Genomic DNA, 25164 nt, shown 5'->3' with positions numbered 1-25164 from the left:
GACTTTCAGCTTTTGTTCAAGGGGCTTTTTTTATTTGCAAAGTGAATGTATTTTCACAAGCTCAAGAGTAATCGGACAAAATAAAAATAATGGACATAAGTATAATTTTTAATGCTTTAATCCAAACCCCAGTTGGAGTCTGGAACCCATGAACACCATAATGTGCTGAATTTCCTCCATTCCGCTGTATTATTAGGCCTTACAGTATCTAACACACGTGTTTTTTGCTATCGCACTAATAGGTCTTTATTTTTAGCCTAATAAAGGCCTCTTTCATTTGTACAGTATCAGTCACACACTGTCTTATTCAATGTTTTTTTTTTTTTTGTTTAGTGATTTATTTTTTACCTTCTAGAAGAATACGGGAGATTTCAAAATGATAGAATACACATGCCATTAGACAACAATGAGTGTTTATTTTAAGTAGGGATGCACCGAAATTTCGGCCGCCGAAAATTTTCGGCCGAAATAGCATTATCGGTTTCGGCCGAAACGTAAGAAAGCGCCGAAAATAAAAGCCGAAATTGTCGCCACGCCTCTCCCATCCTCCCGTCTCGTTCGCGCTGTCATTACGCATCAAACACGGAGTATGTCGGCGGTTTGGACGCACTTCAAAGTTTCAGATGAGGACAGCAAAGTTGCAATATGCAACATTTTTTTAATACAAACAAAAAGAAAATATTTTAAACATGTTTTTAATGAAGCCATTTTCGGTTTCGGTATCGGTTTTCGGCCAAGTGCATCCAAAAATTTCGGTTTCGTTTTCGGCCCAGAATTTTCATTTCGGTGCATCCCTAATTTTAAGACATGTAGATCATCTCTTCTGGAATAGTATTTGCAAGAACAGTATCGTGAAATGCATTTGCAAAACCCATTAAGCACCATGATGAACCTGGCTCCCATGAAGACCTTCCCAGGAAAGCAAGATTAAAAACTTACCAGCCTCAGAAATCACCAATTAACAAACAGCACCTCGGGTTAGAGTCGTTATAAAGAGCATAACGACAGAGCATAAGTAGCAGACACGTCTCAATATCAACTGTCACAATCTCAAGAGATTCAGTTTATGGTGAATTTCTGAAGCTGTGTATGAGCTCTAACACAGTATGCAGACCAAGTGTTGGCTGCAGTTTACTTTGCATGTGTGCTGCATTTTTCATGAAAATGCTTCAGTAAGGAAAAAGGCTATTTTTATTCTCTCGGGTAAAGGTTTGAGGGCAGAAAGGGCATGGCAGGAGGAGACATGGGAAAGTCTGCTGGAATTTGCTGATAGTGATGTTGATCCGGCCTCTCTCGGGTGCTATTTTTTTTTTCTTCTGTCTTCGCTATCCCACCCATTTTTTAACATTACACAGACTGGGTAGGTCTGGACGTTATAAATAGCCCAAATTTTTCATTGAGTGTAAAAACAAGTCCAAGTAATTAAGCCAAGTGCTGTTTTGGCCCTAAGACCATGTCTTTGATCTTGAGAAAACATTTTTCTTGCCATTTTTAATGTTGTTGTTTTAGTACTTTGGCTCCGTCAGCCCGATTCCCAGTACATGCCTGTGTCCTATTCAGGACCCGAGATGGTTTGACAGACTTGGGCTTTAAGAAGTAACCCGGGTTGCTTTATCACCTTAGTAAATTAGTAACACAACTATGACTAATGTTTTTCACTGTGTTAATTCAAACGCTTTACTGTTCATAACCCTTGCATTTGTTTGTGTGGATTTTATAGTTTTCTGGTTATTCGTTATACTCGTCTCCCTCCCTGAAGGTCTTTAATCTGTTATAAGCGGCATGCCTGCTGCAGAAAAATGGTTGAATATGATGGTGCATCTTGAGCTGGCATTAGTCCCCTACTCTCTCCTTAAATTGCGAGCTCCCTGTTGTTCCGTGTTGATCCCGGCACACTGAATCACAACAGAACCGGTAGGGGTTTAATTATGCCGTGACAACAGTCATCACTTTTGATGAGCGCAAATTAGAGCAGCAGAAATTGGTTCCTGATGACATCACAGCTTGGTTTCGGGAGCCTGATGACATCACCGCATGGGGGTTCTCGATCCCAGTGATACCACCGCGGGTTTTCGGAATAGTCATGACACTGCAGCGGGGTTCGGACAAACGGAGGGTGTCGCTGTACCCTCCTGAACCGACTGGCCTTCTATGGCAGAGCCCAACTACACCCACCATGAAGCTCTGATTGGTTTGGTATTGATCTGCTCTTCAGACTCGTGGGTCTGAGATTGAAATGGTTTCGTGAAAATATAACCCAGAAAAACAGTAGCACATCCGTTGATCAGCAGGACCTTCTGAAGCAAACATGCTTCACTTCCATGTTCTCCTGTACATCTACTCTCTCAGAAATAAAGCTGTCCTTTTTATTTATTTATTTATTTTTCTGATTTGGTGCTTTCATGGATATACCTTTTGTACATTTTGTACAGTTATGTGACTGCTGTAATGCCTCAGAGTGGGGAAAAAACAAAACTGATAGCTTCCATCTCCATTTATAGTAGCCTTCTCAGGACTACACACTGACAGTGCTGGATGTTGTCTCGGCATGGTGCAGTTTTTGTCCTGCCAAATTCTTTCTCCTGCCACAGACCCCTCTTTGTGTGCTGCATCGTTGCCTTTGAAGTGGAACCGTTCTTTCTGGTTTGATCAGAGATGAAAGCTCACCGTGGAGTAGATCGTAGAGTTCCACCACCCTGCACGGCAATGTCCGCTCATCAAGGCAAAGGCAGACGGTCTAAAATAAATCAGCTTTTTCTTTTCTCTAACCTAACCGTACGTCCCCGGACGGAGTTTGTTAACCGGGTGAATCATTTCGCATCAGATTTAATCTGTTAATTTTCTTTTTTTTATTATAATCATCAGATTAAAAGTGTATTCTATAATTCGTCCGTGCAAGGGAAACCAGTGTGTGCTCCCAGTATTAATGTTTATATCAGGAGTGACTGGAATTTCATAAAAAAGACATTAAGAGAAATAATGTACATCACATGAGGACCATCCATCCATCCATCCATGAAGGATTATGAAGGCTTTACAGAGCACAAGTATCAGATACATCTCAACATCAACTGTTTAAAAGACATTATTGTAACTTTTGAATGCCGTCAGTATTTTTACATTGTAGAAAGAAAGAAAAATAAGAAAATTCCATGGAGCAGACGTGTCCAAACTTTGGATTGGTAATGTACTGTATATATACACACACATGTTTGAGAGTAAGTGCATTATAAGGGTGGAGGTCCTCAACATAAATTTATAAAGCAATAAGTGGTGCAGATGTTAATGTAATAAAAATGTAATCGGAAGTCTTATTTATTTTCATGTATGGTTTTAAGGATGATGGTAGATAATAATGTTTAAACGTGAATAATGGAACTACTGTTCTCCCGTGAAATAAGATAGCGAGAAATTCACCATGTAAACCACTATAACCGTTATATAAACCATTATAATCTCTTCAATCAGTATTAACTTCAGCACGCATTCCGGTTTAATTTTCTGTGTTTTGCTTCGCCTTGCTTTGCTTTGCTTTGCGTGTTCCCGAAACTTTTCCTTTCACGTCACCCTGCCTTTCAGTGAGGAGCTCCAGTGACGTGACTCGTGGCCCCGATCCAGACAGCTCGCTTTGAAACGGGGTGACATTGCTGATTATGACTGACAGCAAAGACTAGATTTATGGCTTTTATCTTTATGTTGCTTATCCGGCGAGGTCCTTGTCTGGGGGACGAATAGTGCTGTGGTATTTACACTGAGCGCCGAAGCCGCGCGGAGATGTTTGCTTAGCTGATTACGACTCCTTCGGGGAGTACCGATATTTAGGGAGTATATTCGGCTCAGCTGGCCTGCTCTGGATGTCGGGGTGGCATTCCTGAGTGCTGCATTAATTATCCTCCCCGAGGCGAGTTTTATTTCGGAGAGTCCTAACGTTTTTTCCCCCTCCTTACTCGTATCGCTGGGGGAATAGGAGTGGGAATCTCTGGGCACTTCACACTTCAGTAAAGTTTCTGTTCATCATGCTATGATGCAATTATTTATGCATCTGTTTTAGCTGAGTCTTTATTTCCAGCCTATATTAGGAGTATAAATATATGACTGTATATATCAATATTATATATTATATTGTGTATAGTTTTCCTTTTCAGAAATAATAATAATAATAATAATAATAATGATTATTATGATGCTTATTATTATTATTATTATTATTATTATTATTATTATTATTATTATTGTTATTATTATTAGTCATATGTGAAAGTCTGTCATAGTTTTTTCTCAATCTTTATAAATCAAAATTCATAACAGACGGATATAAAGGCCGCTTTTTCTTTCTATTTCCTAAGCATACCTGTCAATCATCCTGTCCGTGCATTAATGTCTGCGTTTTGTTATTACAAGCTTGGTTCTTGTAAGCCACGGTTCCAGCAGACAGATGATAAATTCTCCCAGTCCCTGTGCTAATCTCAGCCGTGCTGCTGTTTGAAGACTGCATTTGTTTAGGGAAACAGGCAGCTTCTCTCTGCTCTTATCACTAAAAGGCCCCGGCTCCATTATATCCTACTTCTTCATAAAATTGTGTTTTGAAATATGAGACTCGAAGTGGTTTGTTGTCTCCAAGCTGTGTGATTAGACAGCGAGGGGAAACATGATGCCTCTGTCCTAAATGGTACCCTGACTCAGACAGGAAGCCTCGCTCAACCCAGCAGGACCCTTTTCGGAGTAGTGTATACATCTCATTTTTGCTTTGTTTCGGTTCTGCTTTTCACTCCGATAAACCCCATCACCTCAAACCCCACCCACTGTACAGTGCATGCTGGCTCACTGTCTCCATCTGTCTGTCCCATGTCTATTTTTATTCCCGCTCTAGTTCTGCATCTTCCAGCCTCTCATGTCCTCCCTGCTCTGTCGTCGCGAGGAGTTTCTCATGCAGATCCTGGTCCATGCTTCGAGAGCCTCCCTGATCCGCTCAGCTTTCACACTCCTCTCGGCAGGTCACAGGTCTCTGTTTACACACGCCGATAAACTCCCCCGCTAGTGCTATATTTGGAGCCCGTCTCCCACAAAGCCGTTCACTCCCATGTCCGGTTAATGCCAAGTCCTAGACGTCTGCTGGACGTTCCTTAATTCCTGCCACGCATGATCGGCAAAGTCCATGCACTGGAAAAAGTTTTCCTGCCTTTTTTTTCTTTTGGAAAACTTTTTCTTCTCTTAAGACAAATGCAAATGTTAGACACTTTTTTTTTTTTTTACTTTTGAAGATGTCCCATGCTTTAATCTCCAGGGACATCATTATGGACAGAGCATTGACACTTGGCTCTTTAAAAAAAAAAAAAAAAAAAAAAAAATTCCCATCAAAGACATTTTCATATTTTATTCATTTTACTAGACCTATACAACTCTGTATTTCCAGGTCCAAAAGAAAAAAAAACTGATTTTTTTTTCCATTAGAATTCCAAGGTCATGTTCTTGATATCATACTGAATCCATAAAACTGTGCCCAATTTATCCGCTCGCCATATTTGCATAAAGAAAAGGAGAGATAGTGAAAGAAGCGAGTGATGGAGTGAAATGGAATTAGTGCGCTGGCCTCCGTGCCGCTCATCACTTTCTTTTTTTTTTTCTTCTTCTCGCCTGTCCTCTGGCCGAACCTGATCTGTATTCCGCTGTGTGACGGGCTGCTGCTGGCAGCCAGTCAGGGACGCTTTCCTTTGGCAACTAACAGGCCACAAGGACAAAATGGACACTCGGCCAATTTAAATGACTGGAGGCACGCAGTAATATATTAGAGCGACCTGTGTTTGAAAAGGCAGACTCGAGCAATGCGCCAGTAGTGTTGCCCAGCCAGGTGGAAACTTTTATCCTAACGACATTGAGTTCATTTATGGACTTGTGATTATTACTGAATGTGGATGAAACGAATTCCAAAGCCGACACCACCAGCGAGAGCTTACCGCGGAAGCCGTCGCTCAGACGTCACTCAGACGTATCGGGCTGCTTCGCGTTCTCTTAATCTTTCTTTGCTAATACTGTATTCATAGGAAAAGTATTCTGCGGACCCACTGGGGTCGTGAGTGTTTCTTAGATTTTCTCTGGGTATGAATAACTGGTCCACGGGTTATGATGGAGAAGTTGTAAAACCCATCGAGTCAGAAGTGTTTAGGGCAGGGTGGCACGGTGTTGTAGTGGTTAGCACTGTGGCCTCGCACCACCAGGGTTTGGGTTCGATTGCCGCCTCGGGTCTGCGTGCATGGGTGTTCTCCACATGCTTAGTGGGGTTTCCTCCGGGTATTTCGGTTTCCTCCCACAGTCCAAAGACATGCAGGTTATGCTAATTGCCCGTAATCCCAAATTGCCCTTAGTGTACCCTGCCTCGTGCCTTGTGACCCTGTATACTGTACAGAATAAAAACAGTATAGACGATGAGTGGGAGAGTATTTAAGGTGCGACTTTTCTTTTCCCACCTGTTCGCATTTTTATGATATATATATATATTTTTTTTGCTTAACACAATGTAATGCAATTAAATAGATTTTTCTATATCATTTCTAGACATTTGCACTCCTTGTGTTAATTACAGACGAACCCCCCTTTCGTAGACTATCTAACACCACACACACACACTGGCTAGAGCCCGAGGCAGTAGATTAGTGATGTAAATATGAGCTTTGTGGTGCTCCTGTGAGTTGAACCTAGTCTCCAGTGTATGGGGGTGGTAGACTTTTTAAAGCGCTCACGCTGGGGCTGAAATTGCCCTTCCATCTCGTTAGGGGCCATGGATGTCCCCCAACACACCTGAGATTGATGGCTGAGGAGCTTTAAGTGGTCGTCCGGGTTATTAAAGGCAGGGGAAGCCAATTTCTGCGCGGCGAAGAGCTAATCCGATCACACATTAGGAGTTTATATTGGAGAAAGACGGGAAAGGGAAGAGAGAGTTTAGTTTAGCGAAAGGGTTTGTATGTGGGTCAGGGTGTACTCGCATTCAGGTGAATATTTAGCATAATGGAGTCTCCAGATCATAACCTTGTGTTCATGCCTGATGCATTTCATGTGTAAAATCTCATCATGGCGGGTTTTTTTTTTAACCTTGCGTAATGACCCTCTGATGTGAGAATGAACGCCATGGGTTTGTAGGGAGATCATTCGTTTATCGGTTATTCCATAACAAAAGGAGTAAAAATGGGCATGGAAAAACACCAAATGCTGCAGGTGATCATATACCGATTAATTCACTTAGAAGCTTTGATCTGGTTTAAAAATGAAATTCTAAACAACAACAACAAAAAAACGAGACACAAGCTCCTTCTGAACATTGCCACCTGTTCAAGGGAACATTCAAAGGCGTCCGCGAGTCGATTTGCGCCCTAAATTTAATATTTTGTGCTCGCTCAGGGCCCGTCGAGATAAAAAGGAGCAAGATGAAAAGGAGGTTGAGGAAGAGTGGGTGTTTTCTTTTTCTTTCCTTTTTTTTTTTGCATATCGTTCAGCCAGGATCTGTAGCTGGCTCTGGCACATCTGCTGAAAGTTTGAGTGTTTCCTGTGTCTCTGCTGGACTTTCCAGCCAGATTCGCTTCGGTACAGAAACGGCTTTTGACCGGCCTTGCGTTAAAAGGGATGGGGTGGGGGGAAAAAAAAATCTCTGGACGGAATTTGAAGGCATTTCGCAGATGCGGCTTCGTCCAAACCATCCATCTCCTCTCGTTAATGTTTAGTGGGATGTGTTCTCTCCCCTTTCTCAACACCATCCCAAAACTATTATCTCCATTCTCATATACAATTCATGCCAGGCCTTGTTATTACGTGCCTGGTATTAGGGGTTTGTAACGACGCTTACCGCGGTCAGTGCACGTGATTATGTGCAATTTGATCTTTTTTTTTTTCCTTTCCTGCCAAGTCATATTTTTGTGTTTGTGTTGGCTGTTTTGCTTTGACCCCTGAGCCTAATCTAACATGTGGGAGGCAGTTAAAGTGTAGGTCTTGCTGCCTCAGAGGACTGTCACCTAGATGTGAACTGGACGTGAGCTGACCACAGACGGAGGAGAGCATATGCAAAAATCGTTACGCTGTTCTGGAAGTCATTTCAGGCTAATTATAAGCTCAGGATGCCACGGCCCACCGGGTGTCATGGTTTTTAGGCAGCTCCCAGGGATACGCATGCTGCTCCTTCAATAAGGGTTCATGAGGGTTTTATGTGATTGAGTATGGCAGCACATGGGTGCGTTCTTGAGTCAAACAGAAAACAACGGCCGTAAACACTGAAAGACAGCAGGTGGTTTGCTCCAGAGTTTGCATAATGAGTAGATGTACCAGCAGTACTTCTGGGCTTGTCATAACCCGGATCCTTATCATCTGCAAACCCTCTTCCAAAGACTTATCAGACACCAACTGTTACCTAATCCTAACCGTAACCCCCCCCCAGTCTCGGTCCAGCAGTGCTCACGGACCGTGGATTAGTCCTGCTCTAAGCTGGTGTGTGAGAGTAAGAAGAGCCTATTTTCCAATGTATAGCCAAATGGTTCTGAGCGAGGAGAGAAACTGTTTAGATGGAATTTCCATTTGAGCACGGTTAAGCCCGTAATGCTGTCTTTTTTTTTTTTTCTTCTTCTTTTCTGTCCTGACTTAAAAAAAAACCAAAAAAACAAAAAACGGAACAGTATTATTAATTTAACTAGACTAGACAGCATTATTAAATAAATCGTTTGATATACTGCGAATGTCGACATTTAGACTCCTAGGGCAAAGGTTTTAGACACTGTGTACAAACTTTATTATACATGTTTATTTTATGACTCGATTATTTTGTCAGTGTAAAAAACATTAGTATTCCAGGGGAAAAAAAAAAAAAAAATATATATATATATATATATATATATATATATATATATATAGTACTGTCTGGTACTATATATTTCTTTCTTTAAAGCCATGCATATATTCTTTTGTAATTTTTGAGTTTTTTTTGGAAATACTGAATGATTTTCTACATAATTATGCTGACACGATAAACATATATAACAAAATTGGTACAGCATATGATATGGTGCCAAGACTTTTGGACAGTACTGTGTATATTAAATAGTTATATATCTAACATTAAAATGTCTGTAGGCTGGAAAAGAAAGCAGCATATTACAGTATGCAGGTGGTACAGACCACCTGCATATGTATTAAGGTACAGACCACCTTTCAGACAAAAAAGAAATACAATAAAAGAAAGCGCATGGGTTTGACAAAAAGGAAGCAGGTGCGACAAAGTTCTCAGACTGTAGCTGGTTTTTCAGTAAAACTAAGCAGCTCATTTTCTTATTAAACTGACAAAATGTAAATCAAAATTTTTATATATACCATAGAAAATATAGACTATATTTTAAGCAAAGGCTTAAAATAAATTTACCTAATTGACTTCATTAATTACTGTTTAGTAGAAAATTTATAAATTTTTGAGAAATTCTTGTTCACTGCTCCAGCGGTTATTTGCATGTGCCAAGAGTTTTGCACGGTACTGTACTGTATATTATAATGTAATACAGGCAAATTAAACATAACCATGCTCCCCACCCAGCCCAATGCAGCTGCTGTAATTATTCAGCCGTACGGTGCGAACCAGGCTAATGTGCCAGTACTAATGGCTGCTAATACCGTCAAAAAAATCATAACTACCCAAGATTCATTTGAAATGCAGCTGTTATATAGGAAGCATTTATCGACCGGAAGATTAAAGGCTGTCCTGCTTAAAAAATCAGAGGCTGAGGTGACATTTACATTATAGTATTTGGCAGACACCCTTATCCAGACCCATTTACTTTTTCAAATTATTTCATTTCGAATTTGAGAAGTGGAGGGTTAAAAGCCTTGTTCAAGGTTCTTATTTATAATTACACGTGACTTTTATCTGACTCTAATGTTCAACACGTCTGTCCTCTGAAACGGCACGCATGTGTACATCCATACGTCCTTTGATCACGCCATCTGGTGAAAACACGGCATGAGTTGTGGGACCGCTCATTCATTTCAAACGGATGCAATTTTAGGCAAAGAAACAAAAAATAAATATGCTTGGGATTTTGCTCTGGACGAGGGCAAGGGTTTCATCGGCTGTATTTGTTGAGGTTCAGAAAAGAAAAAAAAGCCAGATGTATCGCTTGAGATGTTTCAGCAACTCTTGCTTGCACTGCTATGAAATCCCCGTGCTGCCGGTGCTGACTGATGATGTCAACACCCTAGACGTGCACGGAGGTGAAAAGTCGCATGAACTCCGATCTGATCATTCTTATTCATGTCGCGTGTCAAATACATATATCTGATTTCGGACCACATACGAAAGTGGCTCAAATCCAATCTAAAAAACATCAGATTTGCCAAAAAATCAAGCAAGGACACAACTAACAAGTACAGTGCCTCTTGGGAATACAAAGAAGAAAGTGATTTGATTCCGTTTGCTGTAAATCGGTTATGATAGTGTAAACATCGAATCAGGTTGCATAAATAAAAATAAAAAATAAAAAAAAGTCAATTCTGATATTAAAATGAAACCAGTTATTACCTCTGGGTATATAAGCTCTCTGCATAAGGTATTTATGACTATAGGTTTATGACCTGCGTTTAAGTTTAAATCCAGCCTAATTAAAAAGCTTTATCTCATTCCCGCTGACCCTCACGGAGATGTACAGTAGTAAGCAGTTTCCTCTTGTGAAATAGAAGGCTTTTGTGTTAAGAGCAGCACATCAGTCTCAGTGCCTGGCTGGAACTCTCTAACCCGACCTGTAGTTCAAGTCCATTACACCTTACCACTTCAGAGGCATGTCTCTCAGTCTTTATTCTTATCCACTGTCTCCGTCCTAGTCTGGGTCTCTCTGTGCAGGGTAACAGGCTAAAGCACGGCTCAGAGATCATCATTGCCGAGGCTATTATTTTTCTTCTTTCTTTAAGCTGCAAGAGGCCAGGCTTTGTGTCGGACATGAGAATACTGCTGCTTTGTCATCCTGTTTGAGCGCAGAACTGAAATGGGCTATCTGCAGGAAACAAAACCGCCGAGCTGAAGAGCAGTGGGTGGAATCAGCACGGCCTTGTAGGACACGTGCTGCTCTTCTCGCCTGAATAGGGTTCCTATTGTGCGGTGAGACAGCTACATATTAGAAGGAAGAATGTGATATTAATCCTCTTTGTGTCTCTCTCTCTCTCTCCGTTTCTGCCGCAGACATGCATCTGCAAGTGAGGCGCAGTAGTGATCCGGCTCTTGTGGTTCTGCCAGAGACCCCACTCCAACCAGAAGAGCCGTCCAGGAAGAACCCGACACGCTGGTCCACCACGGCTGGTTTCCTCAAACCTAATGTCTCTAGCGGAACCAACAGCTTGGAGAGAAAGGTAAGACCCCCAAACCCCCCTGCCCCTCCCAAAAAAACCCAACCAATTAATTCATTAATTAATTAATTTTTTATAACAATAATAATAATAATAATAATAATAATAAAAACATCCATCCCCATCCATAGTGGACCATATGATGCATTTGAACAGAGTCGTATGCAACAAGTTAGTGTTAATATGCATATGTGTAAGTTAGACAAACGAACCATAAAGTCTTCACCCCCTTTATTTGCTTTTTTAACATAAAGCATTTTTGTCACACTGGCATCCCTCAAAAATTTTTGTCTCTTTTCACACACTGACGCACTGCGTCATCGTAACTCGCCTGCAAAGTTTTAGTAATGTATGTTTGTTTGTTTATTTATTTATTTTTACATTAAAGGTCACATATTAAACTCCTTTATAGACAGATTTGCATAAGACTCAGAGATCTCCAAAATGGGTCCGTAAATTTTCCAGCAGAAACAAAGCATCGTCGCGCTGTACAGTATCCGTTTTATGCATTGCTTTCTATTTTAGTGTCTGTAGCTTTAAATAAATTGCACCCATATGAGGATGTGTATTTTCCCAGCGAGTCCAAACGCAGGGATCAAAAACCTCCCATGTTCAGGACTTACCAAGCAATTCCCAGGCTTTTCCTACCTGCATTTATGACTAATAAGATAAGAGGAGAAATACAGGTTGGCATTGAGGCTCTCTTGGTACAGTATGAGGTCACAGTAGGAAGAAAATCTGATTTGCCTGTTAAAGCCCTGGCCAAAACAAACATAAATACAGGACAAACGACAGGTAATACTTTTTTTTTTTGTCTTCTGTTTTCTGTCTGTTCCTGCAGACCATGGAATTTCTAAAAATGACTAAAAAGTGAATTTTGCATTAAAGGTCACCTTCAAATGTGGCTTTACTGGACGGAAGATAACCAAAGATTCTTTGCACATGGAATATTTTCTTTGTTTTACTCCACCTACAGTATATACATATGTATGTTTGTACTTTATATCATTGCTTACGGTGAACATCTGCACTCTTTCTCCACTATTCCTCACGAAACCCCTGCTTGCTTTGGACTGTAGTCCTGCAACTTGTCGTCTTATGGCGGATTCCATTATTTAAAGGGTTTCTCTGTGCTACGCAGAATGCAGAGAGCTCCTTTGTAGTGCTAACGTTTGCTTTGTTGTGTGGCTCACTTTGGAGGTCGGTGCCTTTGGCTCCTAATGAATCATAGAGATGCTCCTTCACTCTCCTCTCCCCTGGCCACCCCATGGCAACGAGTGAAGAAGAGGCCAATTATTCTCTCAAAATGGCCCTTCTTTCTCAGCGATGACAACTCTTCAGTGCCTTGGAAATGGTAATATGGCGAATAAAAGGGTGGAAGAGAAGGCGGAGAGGGCGGATGCTGTACCCTGAATGTGACTCGGCAGCTCGCGACGAGATTAGCGCGTCTCGCTGTTTCGGCTCATAATCCTATTTAAAAGCACTCCGCTTGTCGGGGTCTCCGTAATCCTGCACCGTGCGATCATTTGCCTAAGACTGGAGATGTTTTGCACTTTGAGGCAAACTTAGGGATGTGTTTGAAGGTGTGTTCGGGGTCGATAATTATTGAAGTGTATCGACACTGGCCTTTAGCAAAGTGCTTTAATGGAAAAAAAATTCCAAGTAAAAAAATGTGCACTTGAATTCGAATTAGAATTCCTCTAATGTGCTCCTGATGTCTTTATGATTGAGCCGGTATGGTCTACTATATCTTTACGGCTCTATGGGATTTCCTGGATCTATACCTCAGTCGCATATTTTGCATAAAAATCCAGATGTGCTCTATTTCAGGAGGTATTTTTGTGCTGGCTTATCCTGGCCCGGTTTTTGGCCAGCTGACTGGCCTTCCATGCATAATAGCATCGTTCTGATCAGCACTAGTAAGGTCCATGTTTTCCTGGATCTTTTCCAGTCGGGCTCAGGACTGTTTGAACAGAATGAAATAGGAGTTTGGATGCCATCTCTCAGATCTGCCAACGTATTTATGTAACGGACACGTGTCTGGACCCTGTCTTCCTTAATAAGGCTAGACTTATGAAAGCCCTTTTTCTCGGTTCGAGTGCTGGAAGCAGAGACGGTGGATAGCAGATCCACCCTCCTTTTCCGCTGATTTATATTCTCTGTGCCATGTCATTTACCATGTCATAAAAATTAATAAGCAGGCGTCTTTTATGATCCCGAACTCCGAGAAGGACTGGGAAGATGATCAGCGGCCATGATGACCCGTTCCTTTACATTCCTGTCTGCTTTTCATTACCACGTGCCCCAGTTAACCATATGGATCACTTTTCCTCCGCTTTGTGCAAATCTCCTCATGCGCACCGTCTGATTCTATAACCGGAGCCGGTTTTTTTTAACGCAGAGATGTCTGTAGCCACGAGCCGCTCTGCTCGGCAGGTTTTCTAGGCCGAGGCCCCCGACGTGTGAAACTAACCTGCTTTATGTCTGTTTGCTCCATACAGCCAGAAATAGGAGATTCGATTCAAGTGGCCGTGCTTCAGGGCGTTTGATTTCACCTCCAGATGAAATAACATTATAGCCACGGTGTGAATTAGCAGCGTGTAATGGAGTTAATTAGCAAGGGAAGGAATGAGTGCATGTCGGAGACCCGGCTGGAATGAACGCATCTTTGTAGGGCTCGGGTCCAAAACAAGCTTCCTCGGCGTGCCAATCATAACATTGCTAATAACGGCTCAGCGTGGCGAGTGTCTCTCTTAACCACGGGTGGCATTACTGTATTGCATATTTATTATGGTTTATCAAATACAGATAATTTCAGCACAGCGGCGGAAATATTAATTTGAAATATCTGGGAACTAGTTAATTAGAATAAGGCTCAATGCAGAATGTCATTTAGAGATATGATGGTTGATTTACTCTAGACAACTTTTAATTATTTTGTGTGCGTGTGTGTGGGTGTTTCTCCAGGTTAAGGGACCGGCAGGGTATCGCAGTCTTCCCCGTGACACAACAGCTTGGGCCAACCAGTTTCACAGAGAGGGTGCTCGCTCATCCCTCAGTGCCAACCATCCCATGGTGGACCGCTGGCTAGAGCGCCAAGAGCAGGTACTGAAGTCTTAACCAATCCCGACTCCCACAATGCATCTCCAAGCCGTTCAGCTTTGAAACATCTCCACGAATGACTGTTTTCAACGCTAGGTAGCATAAAATAGCACTCCAAGCTCTTCACGAAGTCAGCGGGAGAATGGAGATTAGATACACCGAACAAAACAACACAGCAAAAAACAATAATGAGACAAAGACTCCTGAAGTACAGGGAACGATTCGTCCGACCTTGTACGAGAGCGCCGCACTCTACTGGTTTTGACTCGTTCAACCCATCTAATACCCGTCTCTCTGGCTCTCGACACACACTTGCTCTCGGCCCCGTCAGTCCTTCAGCAGAGCCGTCTCGAGGTGTGTGGGCGGCGTTGGAAACGCATAAAGGAGCGGAATGAAATGGGAGAGGTGCGAAAAAGGAGATTGAGTCGTTGGAAGCGCGGAGCACGCTGGAGGGAATTCACTTATTAATTTTCACAATCGATTTTCTCGAGCTGCCACGATCCATTTCACCCTCTCGTTCTCCTGCTCTCCTATACACACACTCTTACACTCTCACCTGGCTGCATTGGCTGAGCGCATGTGTGCGTGTGTGTGTGTATATTGCGGTAGAAGAAGCTCTGTTCGACGTCGTGCATCATCATTAAGGCTGTGGCACGGCGCGCAGAGGGTCCTGGCTGGATGCGAAGCCGACGCTGCTGCCGGCTGGTTGCTCGATTTGGAGAAGCAGTCAGTCAAGGCCCGGGCTGGAGCTGACAGTGTAATTTATTTCAGCCATGCTCTGTTACAGAACAGCCTGACCCCAAACACACACCTCTCGCTCTGTGTTTGAGTCTGGATCTGCGTCTCAATCTCTCGCGCGGAATTTCCCGTCCTTCTCCGTTTCGCTTTCCCACTTAGGCAAATCGGCTTTTTAAGATTCAAGGCGGAGACCGGCTCGCGCGCGCCGTCCCTCTCGTCCCTCTCGGCTTTGTCTCACGTTTATGAGCGATTGCGATTTTAATGCCGTCTACGGTTTAATGTGCCATTACCGTTTTACAGTCGGCTCATGGAGAGGGAGAGAGAGCGACCCGGCCCCTTTCCACTTGAGCGAGATGCTCCAGTTCGATGTTTCTCCGCTGATTTCTCACAGACCTTTAATTGCCACTTAATTCTATTGACATAATGTTGTAGCCTGTTTTATAGGTTTTGAATAAGCCGCCTCATTAAGTCAATGGCTCTATCTTCTCGCTTCCTGTTGTACACGTTTCATGTACAGTGCGAGAGCCGTTTTAAGTGGAGGAGAGAAGAATGACGTGGAAGAGATGAACCATGATTTGAAGGATCTCCTGAAGCCTGATGTAAAGTGAGAGAGGGTCTGATTTAGCATGTGATTGTTCGGTTAGAAGGTGTTGACGTTCGAATCGATCCTAGATGAAATATTTTCATATTGGTGGGGTAATTAAAGGTTACACACACATACACACACCATGTGTACATTCTATGCCTTTGCAGTGGAATGAATGTAATTATCTCACCCCTTTCTTCTTAACGACTCCTTTATTCAGTGATTTCTGTATTTTATTCTCCGACTTCCTCTTATTCTGTCCAAGACACAGTACAGTATTTCTTTCGTCTCCTTTAGAACTCACTGGCTGTAAGGTATCTGATCTGGAACCTATGACATCGGGCCGTATCACTCCACACTGCACACACTGAGCATCGTTCAGATTTTAGCTCCGGTTTATAGGTGCGGAATAAACAGTGTCATAATCAACCCGAGGTCTGGTTCAGGCCTGTTAAACGCACTTGGAGTGAGGTGCAAATTATCACTGTAGAGCGGTGTAAATGCTCAGCAATCGAACTGTCAAAAAGCTCCGGATCGAAGGAGGAGATAGTGTGATGATAAACTATTCTGTATTCTGTATAACCTCTTCACGTTTTCCTTATTGCCGATTTCAACTTATGGAAAATGGACATCATCGCCGAGTTTCTATCATGACGGTTCTCATCTCAGAATAGTGCGTATGAAGGGACAGGCAGTATTGAAAGAAAGGAATAAAAACAGTTTGCGTCAGCAAATGCAGATAGATAAAGGAAGGAGAACTGTGCACCTGGTTATAAAATGCAAAGCAACGATCACGACGCAACATTCTGCACCTAGGGGACTAGCAAATACACATGCATACACATTTTTTAGGGCATTTTTCATCATCTAGTGCGTACTATATATTGTAAATGTATACACACAGTGTGTGTGTGTGTAAATACCAGCTTTGCACTTAATACATAGCTTTTTTGTGTGTGTGTGTGTGTGCATTCAAGGTCAGGTTAAGGTTGTCTACGCATGAGAGTTTAATACAGTGTGCATGTACATCACACCCGGTAATGTAACAAAAAACAGTTTCAAACCTGTTGAATAGAGTGATGTAAGGAGGAATAGGGCCATGCTGCAATACAGCAGCTTCTATAAGAGAGGGGGAGAGAGAGAGAAAAGCCTAAGGACACTGTGTGTAATGAGTGTGTAATGGACATAGGTTGACCGTGAAGGGAGCAGGCAGTCAAGCTTCTGGGTCATTTGCAACTGCAGGCTCTGAATCATGTCTGTGTGTGTGTGTGTGTGTGTGTGTGTAAAAAGGATAAAGTTTGTGTGATTATATTTTGCCGTGCAGGGAAAAAGAGTGTAAAAAGTGTGTATACGGTTTATAATCCTCTTGCATACGGAAGGAGGTGTGCAAAGTACTCAAATCTTGTGCTTGAGTAAAAGTAGAGGTTCGCTAGGGAAAATAGTAGTCGAGTAGAAGTTCTTCATTTACTTGTCTATCTGAGTATAAAAGTACAGAAATACTCAACTCAACAGATTTACCTAAGTGTAAATCCAGGGTAGTATGAGCTCACAACCAGCTCATCTTCTGATTTCAAACACCTGTTACATGATTAGGCGTGTCTGGAAGGAAAGGCAAACCACGCAATTCCGCATAACAGTCAGCAGGTGGCGAGATTCCGAGAGAAAGGTAGAGTCAAGTAAAAGTGCAGATATTTGCTGTATATTTAAGCAGAGTAAAAGTAAAAAGTACTTTTTTAACGCATTTACAGTAAGAGTTTTTCAATTCCAAGGGTGAGCTTTTGAATACGATTTGCACATGCTGAAATGAAGAAGAGAATGTTTTGATCAAGGTCAGATGGAACATGGATCAGATAAATGCACATAATTCATTTGCCATATTATAAAGCAAAATATGCCATAAAAAGTGACACAAAACTGCTTTAAATGCCACCACGATTTCTTCCATTCTGCATTTTTCCGCACCGAGATGCCTCCTAAGAACATTTTGTACAGTCTGTCAGAGTAAAAGCTTCCAAAACACCTGGAGGCACAACAGTCTCTCATGTCTGAGCCGCTGTCTCTAGATTTACATATAGATATAAAATCCCAGGGGTAATACACAACTTATATCCAAACGCAAACACCTATTGATGTATTGGATGTGAGAGCTTTCTGTTTCACATGTAAAAAAAAAATTTATAATAATACAGTAATAATAAAGAAATAAAAACTTCCGTGGTTTTGATTGGAAAAAAAAAAATCCCCCAAAGGCAGAAATAATCCCAGTCAAAACTCAAATCCTTAGACATAATGATTAAGATGATCGATGCAAGTTTTTTGCGTGAAAGTTTTGTTCGTATTTACTTTAGTCTTATTTAGGTGTTGTTTCCTCTTGGGTAGCACGGCGGTGTAGAGGTTAGCACTGTCGCCGTGCAGGGTCTGAGTTTGATTCTAGGAGGCCAGGTTCGATTCCCGTCTCTGTGTGCATGGAGTTTGCATGTTCTCCCCGTGCTTGGTGGGTTTCATCCGGATACTCCGGTTTCCTCCCACAGTCCAGAGACATGCAGAGTAGGCTAATTGCTATTCCCCAATTGCCCAAATCGAGTGTGTGTGTGTGTGTGTGTGTGTGTGTGTGCTGTATGTGTGATGGATTAGCACCCTGTCCTCGTACCCCAAGTCTCCTGGCATAGGCTCCAGGCCCCCCGTGACCCTGAATACAGGTGAAGCGGTATAGACGATGAGTGAGTGAGTGTTTCCTCCTGGTCACAGCTACAGTATTTAACTTGACCCGTTTTAAACAAACCGTCGTCTTTGCTCGTTCGTGTCCGATGGAAAATAGTGCAAGTGTGAGCTCCAAAGCAAAAATCAGAGTATTTGTGGCTCTAATTGCCTCTGATTTGAGACATAGCCCTAGGATTCATGTCGCTCTTAAGAAGAGGGTGCACAAATAAACTCACGCTCCGTTTCGATAAAATAACCCCTCGATTATATTAAGGACTTTTGAGGTTCAGCTCTGGTGTTCTGATAGCATGGTGTTCAACCTCTCCCTGGGTTTTTGTCCATTTTGATTTTTGATTTTTTTGGTAAAGGTGTTAAAAGTGTTGAATGACAGCCGCGTGTTACAGCACACCGCGAGCGTGGTGGATGTGTATTGACGTTTGCGTGTGGGCTCGTAGTCGATACTAAGCGGCGCATTCTGGCCTTGACTGAAGTGCTCCGAACGCCTGTTCACCTTGAGTTGTAACAGCGCAGTTAAAAAGCCTTATTCATTGAACGCAGAGTGCCAGAACAGTCATTACTTAAACACATAGCTTCGCTAGACATTGACCTGGATGCTGCGGTCTGCTCTGCTCAAGCAATCCATTATATAAAGTTTACTTCAGCGGACAGGAATGTGGCGACTCTGTTAATCAAGGCACTAAAGTGGCAGTGCTGTCAATCATCCTGATTGCCCAGTGAGCACCATTTTTTCCTTGTTTTCTGATCTTCTGATTGGCCGCAGTCTCAGGCTGAAGTGCTCAGAGAAGAAAGGTGGTCATTTTTTAGTTTTTTTCCCCCCCTCGGCTGGGCTTTTTATTATTTAGAGAACAGAGTTGTAAATGCACAGAGCTGAGGGAGGTATGCGGAAAAAGAAACCAGTCCTGGGTTTTGTCCATGAATTGAGCACCTTGTCCAAGCCTTAATTATCTTGATGAAAACAGAACGCCAGGCTGCAAGGAGTCCGGTGCTGCTTTGCTTTCCAACATGAAAGACGAACCAAAATGGATTTATTCATTTATTTTAATCCTAGAAATGGAAAGAGATGTCAGGGGGGATTTCAGTGGCCGATTTCATGGTGTCACTTAAAACGTCTGATTATACTCTCTCTTTATAAAAAAGGTGTATTGGGGGGGTTGAGATGTCCAGCAGGTGGGTTGGCTGGCTGGCAGTCTGGCTGTCTGGGCCACACAGGCAGAGGGCCATTGGCATGCTGCAGGCTGTAACTGCCCAGTCAAGTGTAATGAGGTCTGTAGGCTCTAACACACAAACACAAAGGAACACACCTCATTCATTCAAATGCACACAATCGCATACACACTAAACCACGTAAAAAGAGAAATGCTTTGTTTGCATTATTTAAAAAAAAACAGCAGGGGAAAAAAATGCATGTTCTGTCAAGAGCTCCATTTCTGAAAACACTGTGATGCTTTAACATTTTTGTTTTTTCCTTTTTACGATAACACAAAATGATGTATAACCTTAGCCAATCGAGATGACTAATCATAGTACCTAACAAGTGCTTATGCAAAATGTGGGAAAATATATATATAGAATAAAAAGGAGCAGACTTTCTTTACGTCCTTATTTGTCCTATAAGTTACATAGTGATTGTGATGTCTCGTAGCTAAAATAGTTTTTTCAGCAATCGTAAACATGCTATGTTAGTTCATGCAATGAGTTTTGCCGTGGCAACATTTACAAGGCTACATCCATCCATTCATCCATCCATCCCTATCCCATCCCATCCCTCCCCATCCCATCCCATCCCATCTATTTCCCTTTTATATCTTCTGCTCAACACTCACACGCTCATTTAACACACTACATACAATTTGGAAACACCAATTAGCCTTATCCGCATGTCTTTGGACTGTGTGAGCTAACGGGAGCACGCGGAGGAAACCCACCAAGTGCAGGGAGAACATGCAAACTTTACGCACACGGACCTCGAGGCGGGAATCGTAACCCGGGACCCTGAATGTGCAAAGCGACATGGCTTACAGTTTGATTGGGTCACATGACCAGCTAACTTTCCTATAAGACAGGTTAATAAGCTGAAACTTATTGAAAAAGGCTCATAAGGTAAAATGTACATGTTTGAAGATCTCGCTCTGGATTAGGAAGGCGAACCTTGGAATAGTAGTTTCAACTTTTCCTGTTAAAGCGTCGTCTCTTATCCGTCTCTGCTGTCCCGTCTCTCCATATACCTGACCAAACAAATAAATGGCAATAAATTATTTTTCTATACTCCACTCCAAATCCTGTTTCTATACTCCACTTAAAGACTTCCACACACACACACACACACACGTGCTCACACACACGTGATTATTCACAGTGCAAATGGCAGCCCACTAGAGAGAAGCTCCCTCAGAGCAGCCTGTGCCGAAGCCCGGCTTTGCTTCCCTTAATTAACTAGCTGCTTTGTTTTTTTCGCTGCTAGCAAGCCTACACACACACACACACACTCACACTCCAATTCCCCCCCATTTATCCTTGTAAATGACTGAACCCAATTACGTTTGCAGTTTGTTTTTGTGGAAGTACACTGGCGAGTGTTTAAAAGATGTCGGCCAGCTTCCACACAAACACTCCACTAAATCTTTCTCTTCTTCTTCTTCTTCGCCGCTTAATTTTTCTCACCCTTTCTCCCAATTTATCTCATTATTTTTCATTTTGTCCACACATCGGCAGTAGCAGCGCTTCAGGAGAGACTCGCTGTGTACCAGGTATTAACAACTACCAAAGAACATAATCCAGTGCGAAATAGTGACGTTACTTCTACACCAGCAGTGTAACAGACTGATGCGCTGAGTCGACGTGTTGAAGAAAACTATTTTACCTCCTTACTGTCCCTCATTCCGGTGTTGAGTGAAATATTCGAGTAAAGGATATATGACTGGCATTGAAATTCTTAGAATTATTGTTGCTGATTAACGTTGCTCTCGCAGCTTGCTTTGATCTTTATAAAAAAAATACTGATGAAGAATTAGGAAAGTATTTTCAGGAGTTTGTAGCAAGATGTTTTTTTTCTTATGTTGAAATGGTAAATTAATCTGACTTTTTCCATCGCTTGTTCCACCTGATCTTCTGCATTACTTCCTTTGATATTTGAAGGGGTAGCTCAGTGGTTAAGGCCTGGGACTACTGATCAGGAGATCCCAGGTTCAAACCTCGCCAAGCTGCCATCTTAACCCTCAACTGCTCAAATGTATAATGAGATAAAAATGTAATTCGCTCTGGATAAGGGCATCTGCCAAATGCCATATTGTAAATCTCAAAGCTTTCTGCTTTCCAAATCTGCCCATGTCTGTACTGCCTCCATACTATATAATTTCTCCTGCGTACTGAAGACTTTTTTTGATCTTCATTGATCCTATCATGAGGTCCCGTAGGCAAGAGGGACAAATTGTACAAGTGTACTGTCTCCAAGTCCTCCAGTGTGCGAGGCTTAGTCCTGTACATCTCCTGCTTTGCGTAGTCCCACAGGTAGGAGGCCATTCATGAGGTCCACATTGTCCCAGCCAACGTCCTTTAAAATGCTGGAGGACACATGGAGGTCTTCGTGGCACAGATTCAGGAGGTTCTCAGCAATATCCCAAATGAATTCCTTCAGGAGACTGTTCATTCCATCTCTGGCCATTTGAGAAAACTGGTTGACGCCACCAGTGCCTACGTTGACATTAATAAAGTACAGGTACACTTTGTTTTAATAAGTTTGTATTAGAAGTATGGACTTTATTACCAATTCTCAATGCCTAAGATTCCCAGTAGGGGGCACACTAGAGAGTTTTTTCAGACAGTTTTGCATGAAGTAAACAAACATGTTGGACTACCAATGAGTTTGGTTTCTATGTTGGAACGAATTTAAGATTTGTACTTGTGTCCTGGCAACTGCTTCGACATGCATATTTGACGAAACGGTGGAGCTACATTATACAAGCAGGGGTAATTCCAGACCTGGTCGCAGAACTTCTACTGGAAACTTTGTCATTTTTGGTGTGCCTGCTGACTGCAATGCCACTACCAATTGGAGTGCATATCGCATCTTGCAGGCATCTTATTTTCTGGACATAAGATTCATGATTCACCCATCATGTGTTCGCATACATGTATTTTAAATCAAGTTTATTTACTCTCTTATTCTTATTCGAGGTCATTAATTCGCTGTTGGTGCATCCTTTCATCACAGATACCGCTACTACTCTATTCTCTACATGCCTGTACGGTACCGTAATGATTTGTAATCTGGTCTCATCCTGTTGTGTCTTGACTTTTTGGACGCCCTGTAGACTTAATTTGGGGCGATTCTGTGTTAAACAGACGAGCTCAACTCTGTGTCTGGCTTCCCTTTGCTCCCGTGTCTGCTTTTTTCATCCTCCGTCACCCCTCTCCTACTGCACCATCATGTGTGTCTGGGGTCACAGTATGTAGTGCACGCCTGACCCCCATCCCTCTTGCACCTGTGTGAGAAAGAGAGTATGACAGGAAGTGGTAAACAGGAGCTGTTCTGCTCCGCTGAGCTGCCAGTGCCTTTTACGCAGCCTGGTCGTCTTAGCTGACCTCTAAACCTTTACGCACACGTGCATGTGTGTACTTGTGTCATACGTTCAGTATAAAGACTAGCGTGAACCGAAGTGTTGCTACCTTTCCATATGACTGACTGCATGTTCTAGTGATGTGACCTTTGACCCAGAGTCTTTTGTGCCGGTACCTGACACTGTGGCTGACCTCATTCTAGAGGTCACTTTGGGATCTCTCTAGAGTGCGTCATGTGACCCCTTCCGGGTTTCAGATATGAACGGATTTTTGAGCAACAGTATTTTCTTCGTGTGCCTTTCCTACAACCAAGTAGCAAAAACTGTATCAGCGTAGGATGATGCATAAAGTGCGTTTAAAGGGAATGTTTGGGACAAGCGGATTAATCAAATTAACCTACAGGCAGATATTGAGTTCCTCCTATTTCATCACCCGCATAAATTTAAACTCAAGGTATACCCCCTAATTACAAAGCATCTGCGTTTTCACACTCAAAATGTGTATAAGACTTGCATGTTGCACCTAAATCACTTATTAGATATTTGACTTCCGGGATTCACGTCTGTCTACAAGGTTGAGTCAAAAATTATCTGCACCCCGGGTACGTTCATTTTGTAGTCTAAGGGTGTACCTGGTGCTGAAACAATTGACGGAAGAGCATAAATAGAAGTATTTGAATATCTACAAACTAAATTTGGTCCGCTACTCTGAGGAAGTGGAAGTGTCTTAAAGAGAATCATTACTGGTGACGAGACACGGATTCATCACTACTAGTCTGACAGTAAATGCCAGAGTATGGAGGGGGATACAGGTAATACAGACTACAGGTAATTTCAGACTCACATACATGTACATAAAGCTATGTTGGTTTTCACTTCAAACACAACATTAATGATGTCTAGCTTGTTGAAACTTGTTGAAGAAAAAAAGTGTCCTTAATTATCCTATGCATAAATGAGTTTCTCTTTAATTGAAGGGAGAGGGGAAAAAACAGCAAAAAAACTCTGGAGCAAATGTTGTAATTCAGTCAGTTTCTGTAGTCTTGTCTTTTAAATTGCTATAATTATCACCTTTCGGACTATAAAAATCTGCTGTGGAACTTTTCGTCAGTTGAACTAAACACAATGCAGAACTGCACAATTATATCAAGTAACGTCCCCCGTGCCCCCCCGTTCTGGGAACATGGCTTTATTTTTCTCTCTAGTTCTCGAGGTGGACCGAGTTCGTCTCTTATCTCATTAGCACAGCAGAAGGACTGACCGGGTTCTCTCAAGGCTTAATTTTCCTGTGAGGCCCGGCTTCATTTATTCTGCTCTGAGAGATAGAGGGAGCGAGATACAACGAGAAAGCCGGAGAGAAAAAGCAGAAGTGCAGCGAGAGACCGGGGAGCGGGAAAAATCCAGAGCGAAGGGACGGGTAGGGCTCAGGGAAGAGTAGATAAAGGGAATGAGTGACAGACATGTACATAGACAGATAGCTAGGATTGACCTTTAGACCATGGAAATGGTTCAGGTTTAATATGCGAAGGTAAAGTGAAGTGCGTCATTGCGTTTTAGCATGGATAAACTGCAGGGGAAAATCATCATCATGATAAAAGCTATATATAAAAGATATTATTTATCATGGTATTTTTAAATGGTTATGTCTCCCCTTAATTTCTTTTTTTTTTCTAAAATAGATTTTAGCATGATATTAAATGATGTGCTGCTTTTCTCATCCGAGTCTTGCCAATGCATGAGCTACAGTTTGTGGAAGTTCTCACCCACTCACCGTCTCTTCCTGGAGCCTATCCCAGGAGAGGACAAGGTGCCAATCCATCGCAGGGCACATCGCAGTCTGTATGTTTTCGGACTTTGGGAGGACACCGGAGGAAACCCACCAAGCACGGGGAGAACATGCCACTTCCACACACACAGACCACGAGGCGGGAATCCGACCCTCGACCCCGGACGTGCGAGGCCACAGTTCTAACCACTACGCCACCGTACCGTCATGTAAAGGATCTTTCGAAGATCAGATTTCCTATAGTCATAGAGCTTTTATACCGCACTTAATTAAAGAACGGAATAAGCATGCAGGGCTAAAAACGTCCTTGTAAA

The 25164-nt window shown here is 42.4% G+C and overlaps 1 protein-coding gene across 4 annotated transcripts in view; it reads left to right on the top strand.

The window, feature by feature from the left end:
• The window catches only part of pard3aa (par-3 family cell polarity regulator alpha, a), a 408352-nt gene that overhangs the window by 155949 nt on the left and 227239 nt on the right, over positions 1-25164 (top strand). For 3 of the 4 annotated variants that reach the window (XM_053493816.1, XM_053493815.1, XM_053493818.1), the window contains exons 4-5: positions 11198-11364; positions 14329-14466. In XM_053493816.1, coding sequence (XP_053349791.1) covers positions 11198-11364; positions 14329-14466 — 305 coding nt within the window. The remainder of the gene's footprint in view (positions 1-11197; positions 11365-14328; positions 14467-25164) is intronic. The other variant, XM_053493817.1, reaches the window with a different exon arrangement.

The sequence above is a fragment of the Clarias gariepinus genome, chromosome 4, assembly GCF_024256425.1.
Source record: "Clarias gariepinus isolate MV-2021 ecotype Netherlands chromosome 4, CGAR_prim_01v2, whole genome shotgun sequence".
NCBI classification, from domain to species: domain Eukaryota; kingdom Metazoa; phylum Chordata; class Actinopteri; order Siluriformes; family Clariidae; genus Clarias; species Clarias gariepinus.
Note: the sequence above shows the minus strand (reverse complement) of the source record. Positions and strands in the feature narration are given on the sequence as shown.